Source organism: Tupaia chinensis, unplaced genomic scaffold (genome assembly GCF_000334495.1).
Source record: "Tupaia chinensis unplaced genomic scaffold, TupChi_1.0 Scaffold144255_1, whole genome shotgun sequence".
Classification (NCBI taxonomy): domain Eukaryota; kingdom Metazoa; phylum Chordata; class Mammalia; order Scandentia; family Tupaiidae; genus Tupaia; species Tupaia belangeri.
The window spans coordinates 3,687,132-3,708,594 of record NW_006204113.1 but is presented as its reverse complement, the minus strand read 5'-3'; the positions used below and the strand labels follow the sequence as shown (position 1 = coordinate 3,708,594).

At 35.6% G+C, this 21,463-nt stretch overlaps 1 protein-coding gene across 2 annotated transcripts in view; it reads right to left on the bottom strand.

Annotated features, from left to right (window-relative positions):
* The window catches only part of SLK (STE20 like kinase), a 79,112-nt gene that overhangs the window by 24,904 nt on the left and 32,745 nt on the right, over positions 1 to 21,463 (bottom strand). For both annotated transcript variants that reach the window (XM_006166405.3, XM_006166406.3), the window contains exons 3-12: positions 20,040 to 20,088; positions 19,005 to 19,154; positions 13,701 to 13,773; positions 13,340 to 13,534; positions 12,310 to 12,391; positions 10,279 to 10,407; positions 8,639 to 10,003; positions 6,103 to 6,233; positions 5,764 to 5,887; positions 2,503 to 2,682 (exon numbers count right to left, since the gene is read on the bottom strand). In XM_006166405.3, the coding sequence (XP_006166467.1) occupies positions 2,503 to 2,682; positions 5,764 to 5,887; positions 6,103 to 6,233; positions 8,639 to 10,003; positions 10,279 to 10,407; positions 12,310 to 12,391; positions 13,340 to 13,534; positions 13,701 to 13,773; positions 19,005 to 19,154; positions 20,040 to 20,088 (2,478 nt within the window). The remainder of the gene's footprint in view (positions 1 to 2,502; positions 2,683 to 5,763; positions 5,888 to 6,102; positions 6,234 to 8,638; positions 10,004 to 10,278; positions 10,408 to 12,309; positions 12,392 to 13,339; positions 13,535 to 13,700; positions 13,774 to 19,004; positions 19,155 to 20,039; positions 20,089 to 21,463) is intronic.

Here is a 21,463-nt window from a genome sequence, read left to right as displayed (position 1 = left end):
CCCTTTGTAAAAGTACAAAATTTCAGGACCAGCAGGTGGCACAGCAGTAACGTCACTGAATTCCCACGTGGCCAATCATGGTTTTGAGTCCTGGACCTGATGGCTTCAAAATTATACTGGGTGCACGTGTATGCATGCCCAAGATTCCGGGAGGAGAATGGAGAAGGGATTGAGGCATGGCCATCCCCCCAGGAGGTTATTTCTCACATCCCCTCCAACTGTCTCCCTCTCTCTCTCCACAGAGTGCATGAGCCCTAAGGCAAACACTCCTAAAAAAAAAAAAATTAAGTGCAAAATTTCATAATTGGCTTGATAATATTAAAGAAGTAAGTCTAAAACAAATCCACTTAATGAGACCCAAAAAAAGGAAAAAGAAAAACAAGCCTTAGAATACACAAAGGAGAAATAAATGGATACTAAGTTTTTGGGTTTTTTTTTTCCTAAAACACACCAGGTTTTATACATGGTGTGATAAAAATGAATTATCTGATGATTTTGTACAGGATTAGAGTAACATTCTCCTCTGCTGACAATTTAAGCCAAGCTTGACAACTTTAAAATTAGTAAAATAAGCACACTTAAGATAATTTTAGTAAGCTATGATTACCTAATAAAGTATAAAATGAGGTATTTTTTACAGCTTGTTCTTTTTAATTATCTCAAAATCCTAGATGTGTGTGATCCATCTAGCAGCAGATCAGTAATCCAACTATGAAAAACAATCATGTGTCTACAAGTAAAAGCACCAAAAGAAACCAGATTCCGAATCACCACATGCTATTGACGGTACGTGAAAAAGACGGGTTTTGATTAAACAAAGTATATTTAAAATTTCCCATCAGTACTCCCTCATGAAACCAAATCACCATTAAAAAGAAGAGACTCCCCAAGTGCAAGAAGTTTAGCAGTAAGGAAAAAAAATACATAATTATTTAAAATATACATATTAGGATCTCAGACATGTTCAACTGACTAAACTCTCCTATTCCAAAATAGAAACAATAACAATGGCCTTTTAAATATCTATGATTAAATCATATGTTTACTTGTAAATCTTTAAAATTTAATATGATACAAAGAATAACTTCTCAATAAAAACTACCACAGTTTTAAGAAAATTAACATGTAGCCCCAGTAATCATGATATATAGAGCAATATAATAAACTGTAATGGTACTAATTTTTAGAATTGGTAGCTGCATCAAATCAAATTACATACCATTTCATTCATCTTGACCAAAAGAAACCAAAGAGCACAATGTATTTATTATTATTCAACCCTATTGTTTTTAAAGCACACCCTAAAGATTCAGTCATATGATGTTCGGTTTTCTTCTAATTTAAATGTTAAAGTCAATGAATCTGGGTGTTTGAATAAAAGTGAAAACGCATTTGTATTTAGTTTTGAGATTTTTTTGTTGTTGTTCCAGTCTTAATAGAATTGGTAATAATTATTGTCCCTGGGTTCTTTTACGTCATGAAAAGGTCAGTCCTCCTACACTAAAGATACAAAATAAACCATTAAATTATCTCTGAAAATTACATGTAATGTTCCCTTAATATCATTTTAACCTGGAGACAAAAAGACATACACCATGTAAATCCTCCTTCTGAATCACTGACAATCTTTCAGAGTAAATAATAATGCAGAGAGATTTTACAACAATATGGCAGTTCCAGGAAAAATTTAAAAACTCATTCTTATCAAATTACTTTACAGATATATTCCACTTTTGATTCTTTAAAATACTTCAAAACTTGATAAGTTTACAGATAATTCAAATTTCAAGTTATCTAACCTTTGTTTGGCACTATATCTAAAAAAGTCAATAAAGCTAAATTGAGAAAATATTTGTTAAAAGTACAAATTAAGGATGACAAATAATTGATAATAATAAAAGGAATTATTGCTGCCACTGGCAAACACAACTAAGTTTCATTAAAAGGAAATTTCTATGTAAGACTTCAAAAGTTAAAAGAGGAATGGTAGACTGAATGTGGATTAGGCTAATTTTAATTTGGTTGAATGTTTAGCTTAACACAGGACATGAATTCCTATCACACCAGTTTTCTGGGCAATAAAGTGGAGATAACACCTGACCTTGCTAATAAGTTACAGTACTCTCGGGAAGACCAAATGAAAGAATAAATTAGTGGGACCAGTAGTTAACGTGATGGCTATGTCGCTGGACTTCCATGTAGCCAACTGCAGATCGAGTCCCGAACCCGGTGGCTTAAACTCATTCCTGGCGCGTGTGTGTGCGTGCCCAAGAGGAGAATAGAGGGGAAGGGACTGCGGTGTGGCCATCCCCCCTAGGGGGTGATTTCTCGCTTTCTATCTCCCTGTCTCTCTGTCTTTCTGGCGCGAGCACGTGCCCTATAGCAAAAACCTCTCAAAAAAAAAAAAGAAATTAGTACTATTTAACTAACAAGTATTATTCCTTAAATAAACTTAAATTTACACTTAACAGGACAGCCTTAGTAATTAAAAACAATAGTTACCTCCTTCTTTCGGTTCTTTAGCATATTCTGAAATTTGGACAGCTCTTTCTCTTGTTCTCCTTTGATGCGTTTGGCTTCATCTCGCAAGCGATTTGTATGTTCTTGTTCAAGACGTTCAATAGTCTGTTTCTGCTGTTTTTCTAGATTCTCAATTTCCTGGTCATACTGTCGCTTTTTACTCTGTAAAACAATGTAGTTTAAGATCATAAAAATTTTTCTATCTCTCATATTAATTCATTATAGTGAAAATGGTTATTGAGAGTACGTAACCAGCATTTATATTTAGTGATGTCATAGAACCTTTCCAAAACTGAACAAGTCAAATGCACTTACATTAAGAAATTTTTCAGAAAGATGAACAGCTCATTTTTTTCTAAAAAGAAATACACTTTCACTTCTATGTATTATACAAGTAGTAGAATGTTAAAAAAAATTTATAAAATCTAAAACAATACACAGTTGCTGTGAGGTCCTAAAATGCCAATATTTATCTAATACAATGTTTGATAAATCCAAGGGCTCATTTTAAGTCATCTTAATCATGTAACATTACCTGTCATTTTCAGATTTACTCTTCCTCCCCAAGATTCTTAAAATAAACTTCTTCTATTGAAACAAATCTTAGAATTATAAATCTGCTCTTTCAACAAAAAGACTCCTACTTATGTAACATTTAAATAATAATGAAATTTAAGATGTATAGTTAAGAATTTATAAAGGATGTTTTTAAAAGAAATAAAGAAGCAAAATATCATGCAAAATGTATTTGGAGAAGAGGACAGAAGAAACATGAGGCTTTGTTTCTGTTAGTGCTGTGAGCAGAGATAGTGTACTGGCTAACATCTCTTGGATGGACTGGGTTTATCAAGTATGGGGCGGGGTGGTACACGGCATATGAGCTGGCTGAGGTTCTCCAAAGCATGAGGCAGGGGGACCCGGCCCAGGGCTCACCCACCCAGAAACACAGTTTGCATATATTTCTAAAAAGTAGAAGTACTATTAAAATATTCAATGAGAACAATATTTCATTACTTTCTTAGTAATTATCGATTATGATTTAACACTTGAAATCAACAATGCCACACCTCACACAAAACAATCCTTACCACTTAACATTACAAGACAGTGGGCCAGCAGGTGGCGTGGTGGTTAAGGGTGCTGGACGACATGGCTGACTGTGGTTTGAGTCCCAGACCTGGTGGCTTTCTTTCTCACTTTCCCTCCCTCCCTCTCTCTCTCTCTCTCTCTCTGTCTCTCACTCTGTCTCTCTCTGGTTAAATTAAAATAAATTAAATAAATAAAGTTAAATAAAATAATTGTTAAAAAAATTACAAGACAGAAAAGGGATTACATTAAAAACACAAATACTATAACATCTCAAATTTATCTTTTTTTAACTAACCTACATTAAGCTATATGTTCAACGTAAGTTCTGAAAATTTTGTATCACGTTACGAATTTCTTTTTCAATTCTGGACACAAGGTAGAAACTAAAGGACTGAAAGACAATCCTAACTAAGCAGTACTTTTTTTCTCTAGCAGTAGTGAATAGAGACATGGAGGCATAACTACAGGAGCCAAACAAGAAAGCCTATTTAAAAAAATCAAACGACAACAACAAAAGAGGTTCTAATACTTAGCTCAGATTTCAAGACAATTGCTTAAACTAGCTTAAAATATTGGGAATCTGGGCCAACAGATGGCGAGGTGGTTAAGGTGCTGGACTCCCATATGGTTGACCATGGTTTGAGTCCCAGACCTGGCAGCTTGCTTTCTTACTTTCCTTCTCTTTCTTCTCTCTCTTCTCTTCTCTTTTCTTCTTTTCTCTTCTCTCCCTATCTCTCTCTCTCTCTCTCTCTCACTCATACACACATGCTCCACTGCAAATTTTAAAATAATAATAAATTACATTAAATAAATAACTCTTTAAAAAAATCTTGGATTTTCTTGAGAGTGGGAGATGGCAGAGGGTAAGAGGGAATCAAGGATGGGGGGAAGCAAAACATACAGAAAACAAGAAATGGAAGATTATTTGCTGACAACATGTTTGTTGATGTGCTTAACTGAGACAAATGCAGTGTACTCTGGATGGAAAAATCTCATTTTGTATGCTGTAATGATGTACAGTGAATAAATGCAAATAAGTAAACTGAAATAAAAAAATAAAAATAAATAAATCTTGGATTTTTAAAAATCCAAGATTTTAACCCAAAAGGTCAAATTAGAGAGTTTTTTTTGTTGTTTTTTGGGTTTTTTTTTTTTGCTATAGGGCACATGTGCTCGCTCGAAAGACAGAGACAGAGAAATAAAAAGCCAAAAATCACCCCCCAGGGGGGATAGCATTGCCACAATCCCTTCTCCTCCACTCTCCTCTCGTGATCTTGGGCACACACACACACACACACACGTGGTCCGGCATGAGTTTAAGCCACCAGGTCCAGGACTCTAACTGTGGTTGGCTACATGGGAGCTCAGCAACATAGCCATTATACTAACTACTGGTCCCCAAAAAGTCAAATTAGAACACTAAAAAATCATTCAGCAAAATTTTTTGCTATGTAAAGTAAATGTTTGTGGAAAAATGTAAAAATAAATAAATGAAAGAAGAAAATAAAATAAATAAATAAAATAAAGATAAAAAAGAAAAAAAAACATTCAGCAACATGCACATCTAAGAACTTTGTAAACCATCTACAAGCCTCATGATTCTAACTTTTCATGACAGATTATAATCAGAGAAAAAAATGACAATTATCACACCATGAATCAGTGAACACAAGACTAGGATACAAGAGCCTTTAAAAAATTATTTTAAAAAAAGGGAATAAAAAGCATCCAGGGAACCAGCAGTTAGCGTAATGGCTATGTCACTGGACTCCCACATAGTCGACCACGATTCACGTCCTGGACCCTGTGGCTTAAAACTCACACCGGGTGCGTGTGCGTGCGTGCCCAAGATCCCGAGAGGAGAATGGAGGAGAAGGGACTGCAGCGTGACCATCCCCCTGGGGGGGTGATTTCTCACTTTCTGTCTCTATGCCTCTCTCTGTCTGTCTGGCGAGCGCACGCGCCCTATCGTGAAAACCTCTCAAAAAAAAAAAAAAAAAAAAAGCTTCCAGACCACCAAAGAGATAAAAGCCAGAAATACATCACAAAACAAGGAAAATCTAGTAATCAGAGAATAAGTTCCAAAACCTGCAGGTGGGTTTTAAGCACTAAATTTCATTATTAATAAAATAGTACAAAAATCTAAGACTTTACCATCATTTCTTGCTCAAAGCGCCTGAAAATTTGTTCTCGTTGTTGCTGCAGTTTGCTGTTGAGCTGTTGCTGGGCTCTTTGCTCTTCCTTTTGAAGAAATCTTAATTCCCGAAGTTCCTGACGTCTGATAAAATTTAACGTTCAGTAGTTAAATGACAGAAACGAAGACAGCAAAAATGATAGCTTCAAAGTAACACACAAAAAGGATTAAAAATTTTTTTCAAATGGAAAAATTATAAAATAATAATCCCTCAATTAGCCAATATTTAGCTGTTTTATTTTTCAGACCTTGCAGAAATAGAGAAGTCACAAACCAATTTTAATTATTTCTCTACTCACCTAAGAAACCTCAGTTCTTCGGTTTTGGAATCACTATCTGTAACTATCTTTGATGTTGTTACACTTACTTCTACACCATCGACAATAAATTTGCGAGTTTTCTTCAATGTTTTCTTTTGTCTTCTTGTTTCCTAAGGGAGGAAACATTTTAGTTAGGCTTTTTATAGAAATACTCGAGCTAGAAAACATTTTTCTTCTTTTTAAAAACAAAAACAAAAACAAAAACTGAATAGTCATGAAGACTCTGGAGACGATAAAGTATGAACGGAAAGCAGTGAGACTCATCTGTGGAACCAGGTACGTCACCTTAAGCCTCATCGGATTTATGCACAACTCTACAACTAGAATCAAATTTTCTTGCAAGTGAAATTATGCATTTTGATGATCTGCACATATAGTTCATATGATATTATATCACAGTTAGGCACAAATGATAATTAGCAATTAACATAAATGACTAATTAGTGTAACTTTTATCATGTAAACCACTTTTTCTTTTAATTTTCACTTTGTAAGTTCTCGGATACCTCTGCTTTCCACCAATAAAATACTTGAAAATGAATTCCCTTAAGGAATTTCCAATAAATCAATAGGTCTAATGGAGGCTGAGAATCTGCTTAAGAAGGTTCTCAGGTATTTTTTAAGCACTGCCAGGATTGGGAATCAAAATCTATTTAATCAGTAACAATATCAACAGTCTTCCTCATCTCAGAGCCAGACCTAGATATGTGATTTTAGAGTTACTAGAAAGTACCTCTACTGTACCTCAACAGTACCAAATCAACCTACTAGCTATTGCCTAAAATCCCTTATGAAGACTAAACTTGGGGCTGGCAGGTGGCATGGTGGTTAAAAGTGCTAGACTCCCACTGGCTGACTGCAGTTCGAGTCCCAGACCTGGTGGCTTGCTTCCTCATTCCCCCTCCCCCAAACTGGCCAATTTAAAATAAATGAAGTTTAATAAAATAATTCTTAAAAAAAAAAAAAGACTAAACTCTCAATAGCACACAAAAACATTTAAATGCAAATATAAGTAAAAGAAATATACTAATCCCACAAGTACATTTTGGTTGTACTAAGTGTCAAACCAAGTGTTGAGAGCAGATAATTATTTGGTTTCGATATAAAGGAAGGGGTTAGAAAATAGAGGGAGCACTAGTGAAATGTGAAACAATTCAAAATGCATTTATGAAGTGTATTCATGTTGAGTAACCTCACTTTATAAGCTGTATTGATTAAATGTATAAAAGAAATGTAAATAAGTTTTTAAAAATAAGAAAAAAATCAATTTCTACCAAAGGTCCTTGTATAATAGAATGGCCACCACCACAAACACTAGAAAGCACAGGTTTGCTCCATTCTTTTTTAAATGTTTGGGGGACTGGCAGGTGGTATGGTGGTTAAAGGTGCTGGACTCCCACATGGTTGACCAAGGTTTGAGTCCCACACCTGGCGGCTTGCTTGCTCGCTTTCTTGCTTTCTCTTTCTCTCTCTCTCTCTCTCTCTCTCTCTCTCTCTCTCTCTCTGTGTGTATGTCTTGTTATGGTCAAATTAAAAATAACAATAATGATAAATAAAATACAAGAAATAATTACTAAAAAAAAAATAATAAAATGTTGCATCAAGTTATACAGCATGCATTTATGTAGAATTGTATTTCTACATACATATGCATGTATATACACAGAAATTAAAGCTTCAAGTAAGTTCTTAGTTGACATGCACTGCATGCATGCGTTGAAAAACCAAGTCATATGCTATCAAGATGTACAAAGACTAAATGTGAATAAAAAAATCATATAATGAAATTAATTTTAAAAATGTATTAGAATACTAAAAAGTCTGTCTCTAGAATCCTTCAATTATCTTTCTGCAACCTCCCATTCTATTCTCTGGGATTTCACTCTACTCTTGCTCCTCTGCCTATACCCTGGCATACAGTAGTCCATCCAGACTTCCTCTAAAACCTAAAGTTGGCATGTTTCAACAATCAGACCTAGGGACCACACAATGGTACAGTAAAAGGTGGTGTTCTGTGAGGCTGATCTACGTAGGATGAATTATGTTTGAGAAGCTCCAAGTGTTCTGATTTTAGTTTCTGGTTTTGTTTTCCCCATATGGTTCTCATGACAGTAGCAATGGCTATGACTAAAGAAGCAAGTGTAGTCCTCTGTAGGAGTCAGTGGAAAATCAAGAATTGTTTACAAAATCATTCCTTCAATTTCTCAGTTCTTTCATAACAAATATAAGTGATTCTTGCTAAAATTGCAACTATATATATGCAATAAAAGAATCTAAACCACACTAAGCAATTATATTGTACTGTTTATCTCCATCAGGTTTGCAAAACTCAAAGAAAACTATATCCAGAATCTCTCTACTTGGTCCTTTTTAATTGACCACCTTCAAGAGAACTTACAAGGTTCACACTACATTGATTTAATTCTCTTTTATTTTCAATACATCGGTTTCATATAAACTGTAAGCTAGCAAAATGACAAAGAAAAAAGTCAAACAGGGACCTGTCTACACTTACCTGTAAAGATATTGATCCACTGTCTTTAGTTTTACTGAGGAAGCTAGAGATGGATAAATTCAAGTCAATGCTGCTATTGTCAGCAGTAGAACCAGTGCCTGAATCAGTATCATTTTCCTTCTGATTCTCAGATTCTGGAAGCAGCACAGTTTCAGTTTTTGATAAAACACCTACTTCCCCTTTATCTTCTGCATCTTCAGTGTTGATATTAATACTGGGTATTGGAACAGGTTGAGGTTCACTGGGCTGTGAAGCTGCAATCACTTGAGGTTCTGCTTTAACTGGTACCTCACATGGAATTTCTTTTTTCTCTGTGTCTACCTGTATAGTGGCTTTATGAGTATCCTGAGTTTCGTTTTCTGAAACCTTTTGGTCTGTATCAATCACTGCCCTTCTGTCTTCGATTTCTTCAGCACTGCTTGACTCAGTCATTTCTGCAACTTCATTTATCCCTGGTTCCTCGATGGTCTCCAACACGGTTTCTGAGCCACTGATTAATTGTTCTTCACTTTTACCTTCTACAGATTTCTGATCTATTTCATTGGTTTCAATTATTTCTTTATTAGGAACTTCCTCACTATTACCACTCTCAGGAGCTTCTGCGGCCTTACTGATTAATGTCTGGCCTACTTCACCCATTTCTTCCCCTTCATCGGTATGAGCATCCTCAGCACTGTTCTCGGCTGCTTTCTGAGCAGTATCTCCTCCCTCACGTGTTACTCCCACATCGCTTGCATCAATGATCACATCTTTCTGAGTTTTGTCGTCTTTTTCTAATTTCTCTGGAGTGTCTTCTTTTGTAAGCCCAACTTCATTGTCAATTGCTTGAATATCAGTCTCTTTTTCTCCAGTCTCTTGAGAAACTAAATCCACTGTTTGAACAGTAGTATCATTCATTTCTTCAGATTTTATAAGTTTATTTTCAAGTGTCTGTGGTTTCTCCTGATCTCCTTCTTCCTCAAGTTTCAGCTCATGCTCAATATTTGTTTCTGAAGTTATTATGTTACTCTCTTTTCCTTCCCTGACTGAATTAATGTCCATAGTTTCTTGGCGCTCTGTGTCAGAAAGATTTTCAAGTTCTGATCTCCTCTCCTCTCTCCCATTCTCCTTGATTACTATTGTTCCTTTATGAAGTTCAGTCACAGTTTCTAAATGAGCATCATTAATACCCTCCTCCATAGCTTTTTCAGGTTCATCAGGGGTAGGTTTTTCATTAAGCATTTTGTTGTTTAATTTATCTTCGGAGGTACTGCGTTTTCTTTTTTCTGAGACAGATTCCAAAATACAAGCATTTTGTGAAAGTTTATCTTCTTCAGAGCTGGCAATACTAAGGTCTGAAGAAGCACGCTTACTTGCAGGTATTGGCTAAAAAAAAAATAAGTAAAGTTATTAAGTTTATATTAAAACATGATCTCGAGATGGTAACCAAAGTAATGTTTGTGTGTGCATGCACACACAAAATTCTACTCTTAAGTATGACAAAAATAGGTAACAAAGAACAACCTTGCTGCTAACTTCACCTCCAAAGTTAAAGGTTTTATACTGCCACCCATTAATTAATCCTTAGATATGGGTGCAACCACACCTCAAAACTCAGCTTTAAAAATTAACTAAATCAAATTTCCTTTCTAACTACTGACCAGAGAATTTTCTGTTTCCTCATCATCATCTTCCTCTTTGCCATCTTCGACTTCTTCTGTTACTTCAGCCTTTGCTTCTGCAATCAGTTCTCGAATTGGTTTGTTGGAATCAACAGTAACAAAGGGATGCTGTTGATCATTAAAAAGAGCACACTCAACACACTGAAATACTTGCTTGTAAAATAAGTTCCAAACACATAAAACACACGTTCTTCTTTTTTTTTGGAGAGGTTTTTGCTACAGGGCATGTGCGCTTGCCAGAAAGACAGAGAGAGACAGAGAGACAGAAAGTGAGAAATCACCACCCAGGGGGAATGGCCACGCCGCAATCCCTTCTCCTCCATTCTCCTCTCGGGATCTTGGGCACGCACACACATGCGCCCAGCGTGAGTTTAAGCCACCAGGTCAGGGACTCGAACCATGGTAGACTACATGGGAGTTCAGCGACATAGCCATTACGCTAACTGCTGGTCCCAAAACACACGTTCTTATATGCTAAAAATATAAACACTTAAGTCAGGAAAAATACAAACAACTTCAGATAATGTTATATCTGAAAAGGAGAGGAGGAGATTAAGCAAAAATAGAGGCTGGCTGCCACTGGATCTGCACATTATTTTTAAGAATAAAAATCTGAAGCAATTTTGTCAAAAATGAATTAAGACTTGTCATATTTCAGTAGTAGGTATATGTACTTTTCTGTATATTTGAAAATTTCATAATAAAAAAATTAAATTGGGGGCTGGTGGTTAAGGGACCTGGCAACTTGCTTTCTCACTTTCTCTCTCTCACTCTGTCCCTCTCTAGTCAAATTAAAATAAATAAATAAATGGATAAAGTTAAATCAAATAATTCTTTTAAAAAATTTTAATTAATATTTAAAGACGTTTCAAGTCAATATATTATTAGTTCTCAAAAAGTAAAACAATTTATATAAATCCTATCAAAGCCTCAATTTAAAAAAATATCAAAAAGCTTTAGAGCTCTGTTCAAAGTGTCTACAAACACGTGCTGAGTTTTTTTGTGTGTGGGATGTTTCTAATATTCTTGAGAGTAAAAATCTTTTCAGTTATCTCTGTAAATTCAACACTTAATGGTGTCTGTGATAGTCTAAAGGTCTCAAATATGGGGTAGTGAAATAACAATATAAAATGTGTTTGGGATGTATTTGTTGCATACAACAAGGTAATTTTTCCTGCATTTTACCCTAAATCAATGAACCTAAAACACTATAATATAGGAATTACATAATTCAACCTAATAGTAATTACCTCAAGATTTGTCATGTTATATGTCCACCTATATTATTTGACAAATTTTATATCAAATATTATACACAATTTCTGCTGCAAAACAAAATGAGATTTATCCAATCCTTTAATACCACTTTTTAAAATTCAACAATATTTACTGAACACTTATTCTTACCATAAGAGACATTAAAAAAAAAAGGGTTCATGGCCCCTCCCCTCCCCCTAGTTGCTTACAATTGAGTACCTGAAGAGACAGATGGAAATTATTGTTGGTTTGTTTAAGTTTGGCCCCAGGGTGCATGTGCTCACCAGAGACAGACAGAAAGAGACAGAGTGAGGGTGAGAAATCACCCCTAGGTGGGATGGCCACACCACAATCCCTTCTCCAGTCTCCTCTCAAGATTTTGGGCACACATGCACGTGTGTGCACACGTACACTCACACACAGTGTGATTTTATAAGCCGCCAGGTCTGAGGCTTGAACTGTGGTCAGCCTTAACCACCATGTCAGCTCCCATCTGGAAATTATTTACCAAATGAAAAGTACATAACTAGACTGAATAGAAAAAGTACAAAAGGAATGACCAAAAAAACTTAACTGCCTATTAGTAATGGCGACATGTCTGCAAAGCAAATGTTAATTATTACCACACATTTTGACTCTCCCCAAAGAAACTCAAGTGGAAAGAGAGTAAGATGAGTGAATCTGAAATCGTATTCTGATAGAAATGTTAAAGCAATTGTATGATTTGGTGTTTTCCAATTAGTCTTATCTCACCTGTAGTAGTTGAGATGTATTCCATCTGGCATCCACATTCTTTTCTAAGCATTTCTTTAGAAAGTCCTTAAAATTTGAAGACCTTCAAAATAAAATTTTAACAATGACATTCATTTATTTTACTTTCTTGTTACTAAACTCAAACTCCTTAATAAATTATGCTTAAGTTTCATTAAATATGTAATAGCATTAACTCAACTAGCTAAAACAATTAACATTTTTATAAAGCTTATTCATCTGTAAATACACATTAGACATATACGTAGGTAGGTACATATGAAGGAACTTCAAAAAGTATGTAGAAAAATGGACTAAAATCTAGGTTTATTTTGGTATGAACACTTTTTGAAACCCATCCATAATTTTTTTATAATGCTTGTTTTCCACGAACTTTTTGAAGTCCTCATTGATAGTGAAAGAAATATAGCCAGAATTACAAGAGAAAATCACCAAAAAATTCTTCTATTATAAGAAATTCCAGAAATATATATCAACTATGCATATGCTTCACTTTCTCACAGTACAGAAAAAAATGGTTTTCACGCAGAATTCAAATCATTCACATTCTGAAATGTATGAGAAAATATAGAAGTGTATGTTCAGCAAGTCTTGCATATATACCACATATCAGTTTTCTAACTCAGAGTCTGTGTACCATGTAACCAAATTTAAATACCTTTGGAACAGTAGAATAAAGCATCAAGTTTTGCTTCTTCAAAACCTTTGTTGAGCCAGCTAGATGGCCTATGTGGTAGTTAAGGCAGCTGGATCCCACATGGCCAACTAGGTGGGTACAAGTTCCAAGCAGCTTGAAAAACACACTGGATGAGTGTGCGAGAGTAAGTGTGTGTGTGTGTGTATGTGTGTGTGTGCGTGCATCTAAAATCCAGACAGGAGAAAGGGAGGGAAGAGTCTGTGATGTGGTCATCTCCCTGGGGAAGTGCTTTTTCTTTCTCTCTCCAAAGAACACATACACCGTACAGAAAATTTTTTAAAAAGAGAAGAAAAGGCTTTGTTTAGAATACTTTACCATCTTGATGGCTGTGCTAATGTAGGGGGCTCTGATTTTGCTATTTTCAGCAGTACTCGCATTGGATTTAGTTCATGATGAGGTGGTTCTATCTCAGCCATTTCTATTAAAGTGATTCCCAGAGACCAGACGTCAGCTTTGTAGTCATAGGGTCTATCCTTAGATGTTTCACACATGACTACTTCAGGAGCCATCCTATAAAGACAGAAAATTCAAAGTTTTGTGACAGAAAATTTAGTTTTTTAACTTACAGTGATAGAAAATTTTAAACCAGTATAATCAATTATGTGTACAAAAATTAATGAGTCAGAATAACTGCTGACATGACTAATACCATAAATTCATAAAAGTGAATACATACCAATATGGTGTACCAATAAAGGAGTCTCTTCTTTGAATTGTCCGGGTATTTTTAGCTGATACTCCAAAATCCGCTTGAAATGAATAATCATAGAAAAGCATTAATGATAGCTTTTAAACATAGTTCACCATATTCAATGGGGGAAAAGGCATTTCAAGTTTTTAGTATGTCCACTGTATTAAGAGTAAGCAAAACAGAAAGAGGAAGAATTTCTCTACCATTCTAATCTTGATCACCGTCTACCACCTCCCAGAAACACTCGCCAAAGAAGAGATCCCATCATTAATATACTTAATACCATCATCTTTATATGTCTTCAGGTAACAAATTCTTCCAAATGGAAAACAAAAACTGCTAACTTTAAAATAAACCAATCTATCCACTCAAAACAAATGCTAGCTAGTTCTATACGCTACAATGAACTAATAAACATTTTCCATAGTGTGAAATATAGAAATTATGCCAAAATAGCCATTATTACAACTTGTGTTTTGTGAAGTTCCTTACAAAATTATATCACACACACACACACACACACACAAAAATTGAGAATCTTAGGTTTTCCAAGTTATAGAGAACAGCAACACTATAGCTGTACCATTTCAGCCTGAAGCTCAACCACTAGTAGCGACATAAAATTGCTATGACTGCATAATTTACCTAAGGCCATACATTTATATGATTTTAAAGTTTCACATCTGATATGCCACAAATCTCAATACTGAATAAATACCAAAATGTCATTATTGAATAAATACCCAAAAATTCACCTCATAAACACCCTGAGGTGTTCATGCCTCAAGGCCTGGCATACAGTGCATATCCAATAAATAAAATACCATATTGACCATATTTATAATTCTAACCTCTGATATTTTGTTGTAGTTTTTAAAACTCGTTAAATTCTGCTTTATAGTCTAATTATCGGTATCTGTGCCTATTATATGGTTCTTCAGTATAGGATGGTTTGACACACCTGTATTGGAAAAAAAAGGTTCTTTTTAAGTATTTTTAACCTACCGAGGGCATGTGCACTTGTAAGACAGATGGAGAGAGAGAGAGAAGAAGATAGCATACCACACCGTATTGAAAGATGGGGTAAAGTAAGTGTACCCCATACACACCCCAACTTGTGCCTGGTATGTACTACAAACGGGGGAACATGGAGTTGAAAAGGAAAAAACTAAAGAAAATATCACTTTAAAAATAAAGACTAAACTAGAAGGAGTGAAAGAATAAATAAATACAACGAATTCATATCTATTACTACTTCACACCCACTGGGATGGCTATCAAAAACAAAAACAAAAACAAAAAACCCCCAGAAAATAACAAGTGCTGACAAGGATGTAGAGAAACTGGAACCCGTTGGAATAGCTGGTAGGAATGTAAACTGTTGCAGCTGCTATAAAGTACAGTATGACAGTTTCTCAAAAAATTAACATAGAACTACCATATGGTCCAGCAATTCCAATCTGGGTGTATACGCAAAAGAGGTTAAAGCAGAGACTCAAACAGATTTGGTACACTAATCATAGCAGTATCATTCACAATACCCAAAAGACAAAAGCAACCCTAGTATCCACTGATGAACGAACAAACAAACAAAATGGGATATTTACATACAAGAGTATTATTTAGCCTTGAAAAGAAAAGAAACTGACAGATGCTACAACATGGATGAACCTCTGACAATATTATGCTAATTAAAGTAAGCCAAACATTGCATGATCTCACTTGTGTGAGGTACCTAGAGTAGTCAAATCCACAGTCAGGGCCCAGCTATGGTAGTCCAAGCAGCAAGGTGCCACTGCATGAGACGTGGACCACAAGGGAGGCTCAGTCCAGCACAGTGGTGCATGCTTGTAATTCAAGCCAACTGGGAAGTTAGGCAGAGGACTGCAATAGAGAAACCCATCAAAAATACCTCTCTCCTTCCTCTTCTTACAAGCCCCACCAGCATATACACTCATTCTCACGCTCTCTCCCCACCATGCAAAAAAAAAAAATAGTGAAAAAGCATAGTGTTTGCCAGGGACTGGAGGGGGAGTGAAAAATAAAGTGTTAGTATTTAATGGGTAGAGAGCTTCAGTTTTACAAAAGGGTTATGGGAATGAATGGTGGTAATGGTCATATGATAATGTGAATGAATATACTTGATGTATAGAACTGTACACTTAAAAATGGTTAAAACAAGGCCAACCCAGTGGTGCAGCAACTGCTCAAGAGAAGCTGGATCCCACACAACAAATGCAGTTTGAGTCCCCAGTCTAGTCAATTTTTGGCCCACCACATGCAGGCACTAATGCCCAGGTCCAGTGGGCTAGAGGACTGTAGGAAGAGGACTTCGGCATGATCAGACCCTCTGGAGGAGAGGGGCAGTGCTCTCTCACATGCATGCATGTCTGTTCTATCACAAATACAAAAGAAAAATTTGCTTTAAAAATAGTTAAAATGGTAAACTTTATGTTAAATACATTATTCCACAATAAAAAGGATAAAGAGTTGAAACAAAGTTACAAAAAGATAGACAAACACTCAATAAATGAATAACAAAAGTCCCTAAAGAAGGAAGAAAATGAAAGGAAACCAAACAAATATAGAGATCTGTAATTCCAGAAAATCTTAGGGGGGGAAGGGAAGACTTGAGACTTAAATAACCTAAGTGTACAGCATACTTTAGAAAAGACTAGTCAAATTATTGGTCTTTAAAGAAAAATAAAAACTTATTGGCATCTAAGCAAAAAGAGCACACTTTAATGAAAACAAGAAAATTAGATTATCACACTTTTCAACATCAACAGTTTAGGACAGAAGAAAACAGAGTAACGTTCAAGAAGAAATGTGAGCCAAGGAGTTCCTAACTATGCACTCACTAGGTTAGAAACTAAGAAAACATAGTAACATACAGAAACTCAAAGAAAAAAATGTGACCTTCAAGTATAAAGAGTACAACTGTTATTTTTATGTAAGAATCCAGAGCCCTTTCAGAGGAATCTACCAAAAAATGAGCTTCAGATAACCAACAGGACCCAAAAAACAAACAAACAAACAAACAAACAAAAAAAAAACCCACAAGGAATGGGAGTGAGTCATTAAATAACAGAAATGAGAGTAAAATAAGTAATTATGGGATGTCTTTTTTTTATCATCAATATCTTTTTTTTTTTTTTTTTGGAGAGGTTTTTGCTATAGGGCGCATGCGCTCGCCAGACAGACAGAGAGAGAGACATAGAGACAGAAAGCGAGAAGTCAGCCCCCAGGGGGGATGGTCACGCCGCAATCCCTTCTCCTCCATTCTCCTCTCGGGATCTTGGGCACGCACGCACACACGCCCAGCGTGAGTTTTAAGCCACCGGGTCCGGGACACGAACCGAGGTCGACTACGTGGGAGTCCAGTGACATAGCCATTACGCTAACTGCTGGTTCCCTTTATCATCAATATCTTAGAAACAGAAACTCTTGGTACAGAAGACATACAGATATAATATACAAGAGGTTACAGAGAAAAACAAAACTTTATCCTAAATTTGAATAGGAAACACTTGTGAATTCAAAGAGCCTAAATTCTGTCTTTTTGAAATGGCCTAGAACCACGACCAGGACAAAAAACTAAAAGCATCTCTTAAGATTCAGATTATAGCCTTGAAATACCATTCCCTAGTCTGGCCCATAGAGCAGTGGATAAGCCCTGGGTACAGGGAGCCGGATCTCATATGGCCAACCACAGTTCAAATCCTAGCCCTCAAAAACACACCAGGCACATTGTGTATGCAGTCCCAAAATCCTGATGAGAAGTAGAAATAGTGGAAAAAGAATCAGAGAATATCTAGGTTCCATTGGGGATCCCCACCCTTCTCTTTCTCTAACTCACTCTTTTCCCTGTGCACGCATGTGCAAGTACACACATCCTCTGGCAATTAAAAAAAATACTATTTCCTAATATAAGAAACCAGATTTTCTTGAAGAAACAGATTATTTTAAGTCTGAGAAATACTCAGTAAATACAGAAGATGAGTCTGAAACACAACCTAACAGATAATAAGGAAGCTATCGAAGACTCGTAGTGTCATGACAAAAAGACTAACAGGACAACGTGAAAAAGCTCCCAGTAATTAAAGATAAAACAATGTGATTACCAAGATTAAAACTGCAATGGACTTGAAACTCATCAAGTAAAATTAAATCCATGAGCTAATAGTGGTATTTTTTAAAACATTGGTCACCAACCGAAGATAAGAGAGAAACAATTAAAATTTACTATTCTTGAAAGTTATGTAAATAAAAGGAAGGAAGTTTTTTTCCCGTCTTTCCTATATGAACGGGACTTCTGAATAACTAAGTATTTAAATTTGTAATATAATACAGTATGTACAACCAATAACTCTGTTTTATCTTCATTTCCAATGCTCATGCCTAGTGGGGTTTTTTCCTTCCATGTTTAGTTTTATACTCTATTTTACTGATATGGTGCTTTGGCTGAACTGCTAAAGTAACCTATGGTCTGAAAAGGATATCTGAAATAAGCATAAAGATTCAAATTTTTAATTTAATTTTTTATACTGAGGGAAAAAAATTATTAACTTAAGAAGAGTAAGATGTAGATTTCAGATGAGAAATTAATTTTATATGGACACATACAAAGACATGATATAGCACTCTTTAAGTACACTCAAGACATAGGTTTTATTTTATAAATCTAGTGATGAGGTTGAATTGGAATATTATGGAAGGATATTAAAGGGCCAGAATGTATTCAAAGGCTATGATGATACCAATGATTTTTATACCATTTCATTTTACTTTGTTATGATAAACAGGTTACTCAATTTTATAATGCAAAATTTCACATTTTAGTGGGAAAATTCTTAACCAATTTTTAAAAGCTTAGGAGTCTATACTTCGAAATTCTAGCAGTTAGTGAGTATTTATCCACAGTATTGTTTGAAAACTAACATGGAATAATTCTCCATGCTTCACATATTTAAATGGTAATAAAACAATACTAAAGGGAGCCAGATGGTGGTACAGCAGCTAAACTGTGATGCTCTATGAAGCAATCCCACATGGAAAGGTTTCTGGTTCGAGTCTGGAGAACTCCCTGAGAATGACGAACACATGCTTGTTCATGAACTGGGTCTGCCTGAAGGCCTAGGGTAGATCATGGTATCATGACCCTGTCAGGGTGATGTCTCTTTCATTTATGGAAGAAATTAATGAACTTAAAAATGTATAGTAAGTTATACACACACGGGGAAATCTCAGGGTACAAATTCAAACATTTCATTTAGGCGAATAACTTACCCAATTTAATATCTCCATCTAAGGTAAAAAGAATATTGCCAGCCTTAAGATCTCTGTGGATGATTTTATTCTCGTGTAAGTAGTTCAATGCCTCTAAAGTCTGTCTGCAAACTACTTGTATTTGGGACTCAGTTAATGGTCTCTCAAGTTCTATAAAGAGAAAGTAAAAACATTTGCATTTTTATACAGTGAAAACATATTAGCACACTACATACCTTTCTGTATGTACCATCGCTATCAAAAATTACTTAATTTAAAAGAATTACATATCTATAAAAATTCTTTTCCTGACACAATACTCAACATTTTATTTTATTATAGTAATCTAAGAATACAAAAATATGATTGAGTTTGTAATTTGCTGAACTGCACTCAACACTTATATATACATGTACAAATATGTGAAATTCTTTTTCTTTTTAAGACATTTTTGCTATGGTGTATGTGCACTTGCCAGAGAGACAGAAAGCAAGAAGTCATCCCCCAAGGGGGGATGGCCACACAATCCCTTCTCCTCCATGCTCCTCTTAGGATTTTGGAGCACACACACACGCGCCCGGTGTGAGTTTCTTTTTCTTTCTTTCTTTTTTTTTTTTTTTGGAGAGAGGTTTTTGCTATAGGGCACGTGCACTCTCCAGAAAGACAGAGCGAGATAGAGAGACAGAAATTCACAAAGCACCCCCCAGAGGGGATGGCCACACCACAATCCCTTCTCCTCCATTCTCCTCTCAGGATCTTGGGCACGCACACACAGGCACCCTGCATGAGTTTAAGCCACCAGGTCTGGGACTTGAACCATGGTTGACTCCATGGGAGTCCAGCGACACAGCCATTATGTCAACTGCTGGTCCCAGCACCCAGCATTTTGGGCACGCATGCACAGGCACCCTGCATGAGTTTTAAGCCACCTGGTCTAGGACTCAAACGATGGCCAGCTACGTGGGAGTCCAGTGACATAACCATTACATCATCTGCTGGTCCCGAAAATTCTTTTATTTTTATTAAGATGTAAATGAAGAACAAAAAGATATTTACCAAGCATCACAGCATCTACTGCTCCACCTGCACAAAATTCAATGAGGATCTGCATGCAAACAAAAACAAGTGTCTAAAACTACATTGAGTTCAGTATTTTTTCTTTAATTTAAAAAAAATTACAGAATTAGCTATCAAATAGTCCACTTATGGAAACACTACTATGCTAAGCACAAAGATTTTCTTTTTCAAAAGTTACACATCATAAATGATAAACATTTAAGAAAGTAAAGAGAATAGGATTGTGAAAGAAGGTGCATATTTGTTAACGATCATTTTCCGTGTCCTTGCTTCTGTAAAATTACTGGGTACAAGAATTTAATTCAGTACAGTATTATATATCCACTTAGTCATCACTGAAAGATTTTATTACTCTTATTTTAAGGTAGTTGTAGTTAAAGTGATGAATTATAATTCTTTATAAACTTTATTAATAGGAATAAATCCCAAAAATATATATATAGAGGCTTCTTTTAGTTACACACACACAAAAAAGGGGGAAATACACACACACACACACACACACACACACACACACACATGCTTCATCATAAATTATCATTTGCTGATGGGCAACTTCCTTGACCTTCCTGATAAAATATAACACCACCATGTACCTTTCTGTCTTAGTCATTATCACAGTTCTAATTTTACATTTATTGTGATTCTTTGATTAATATCTGTCTCCCACTAAAACTATCCCTCACAGTTATACAAATTTTTATTTTACAATAGTTTCATAATTTATAACTTCATTTTCATTATAATCTTTGGAAATAATCCGCTAGAGCCCTTAACATTCTTTTAGAAGACACTGCACTAATAATTGTTAAAAGTAACATAGTTTAACAAATTGTAGGAGCCGGCAGGTGGTGACTCGGTTGGGGGCGCTGGACTCCCTCATGGCTGACTGCAGTTCAAGTCTCTGGTAGCTTGCTTTCTCACTTTCCCTCCGTCTCTCTTTGGTAAAATTGGAAAATAATAGGGGCCGGCAGGTGGCATGGTGGTTGAAGCGTTGGACTCCCACATGGCTAACCATGGTTCGAGTCCCAGACCTGGTAGCTTGCTTTCTCACTTTCCTCTCTCTCTAGTCAAATTAAAATAAATGAATAAATAAGTAAAAATAAATGATAATTATTTTAAGAAACTGGAAAATAATAATAGTAATAATAATAAAGGTAAATAAAATAATTCTAAAACACCAAAAACACACAGAAAACCAAACTGTATAACTCCCTGCTTATCTTACTTTTAGTAAAACAACACTTTTTTATACGTGCTTACCAATTACAAATTATTTTCAATTTCATTACATTATCTGAAAAGTAATTTAGGGGGGAACCAGCAGTTAGCGTAATGGCTATGTCGCTGGATTCCCACGTAGTCGACCGCGGTTCGTGTGCCGGACCCCGTGGCGTAAAATC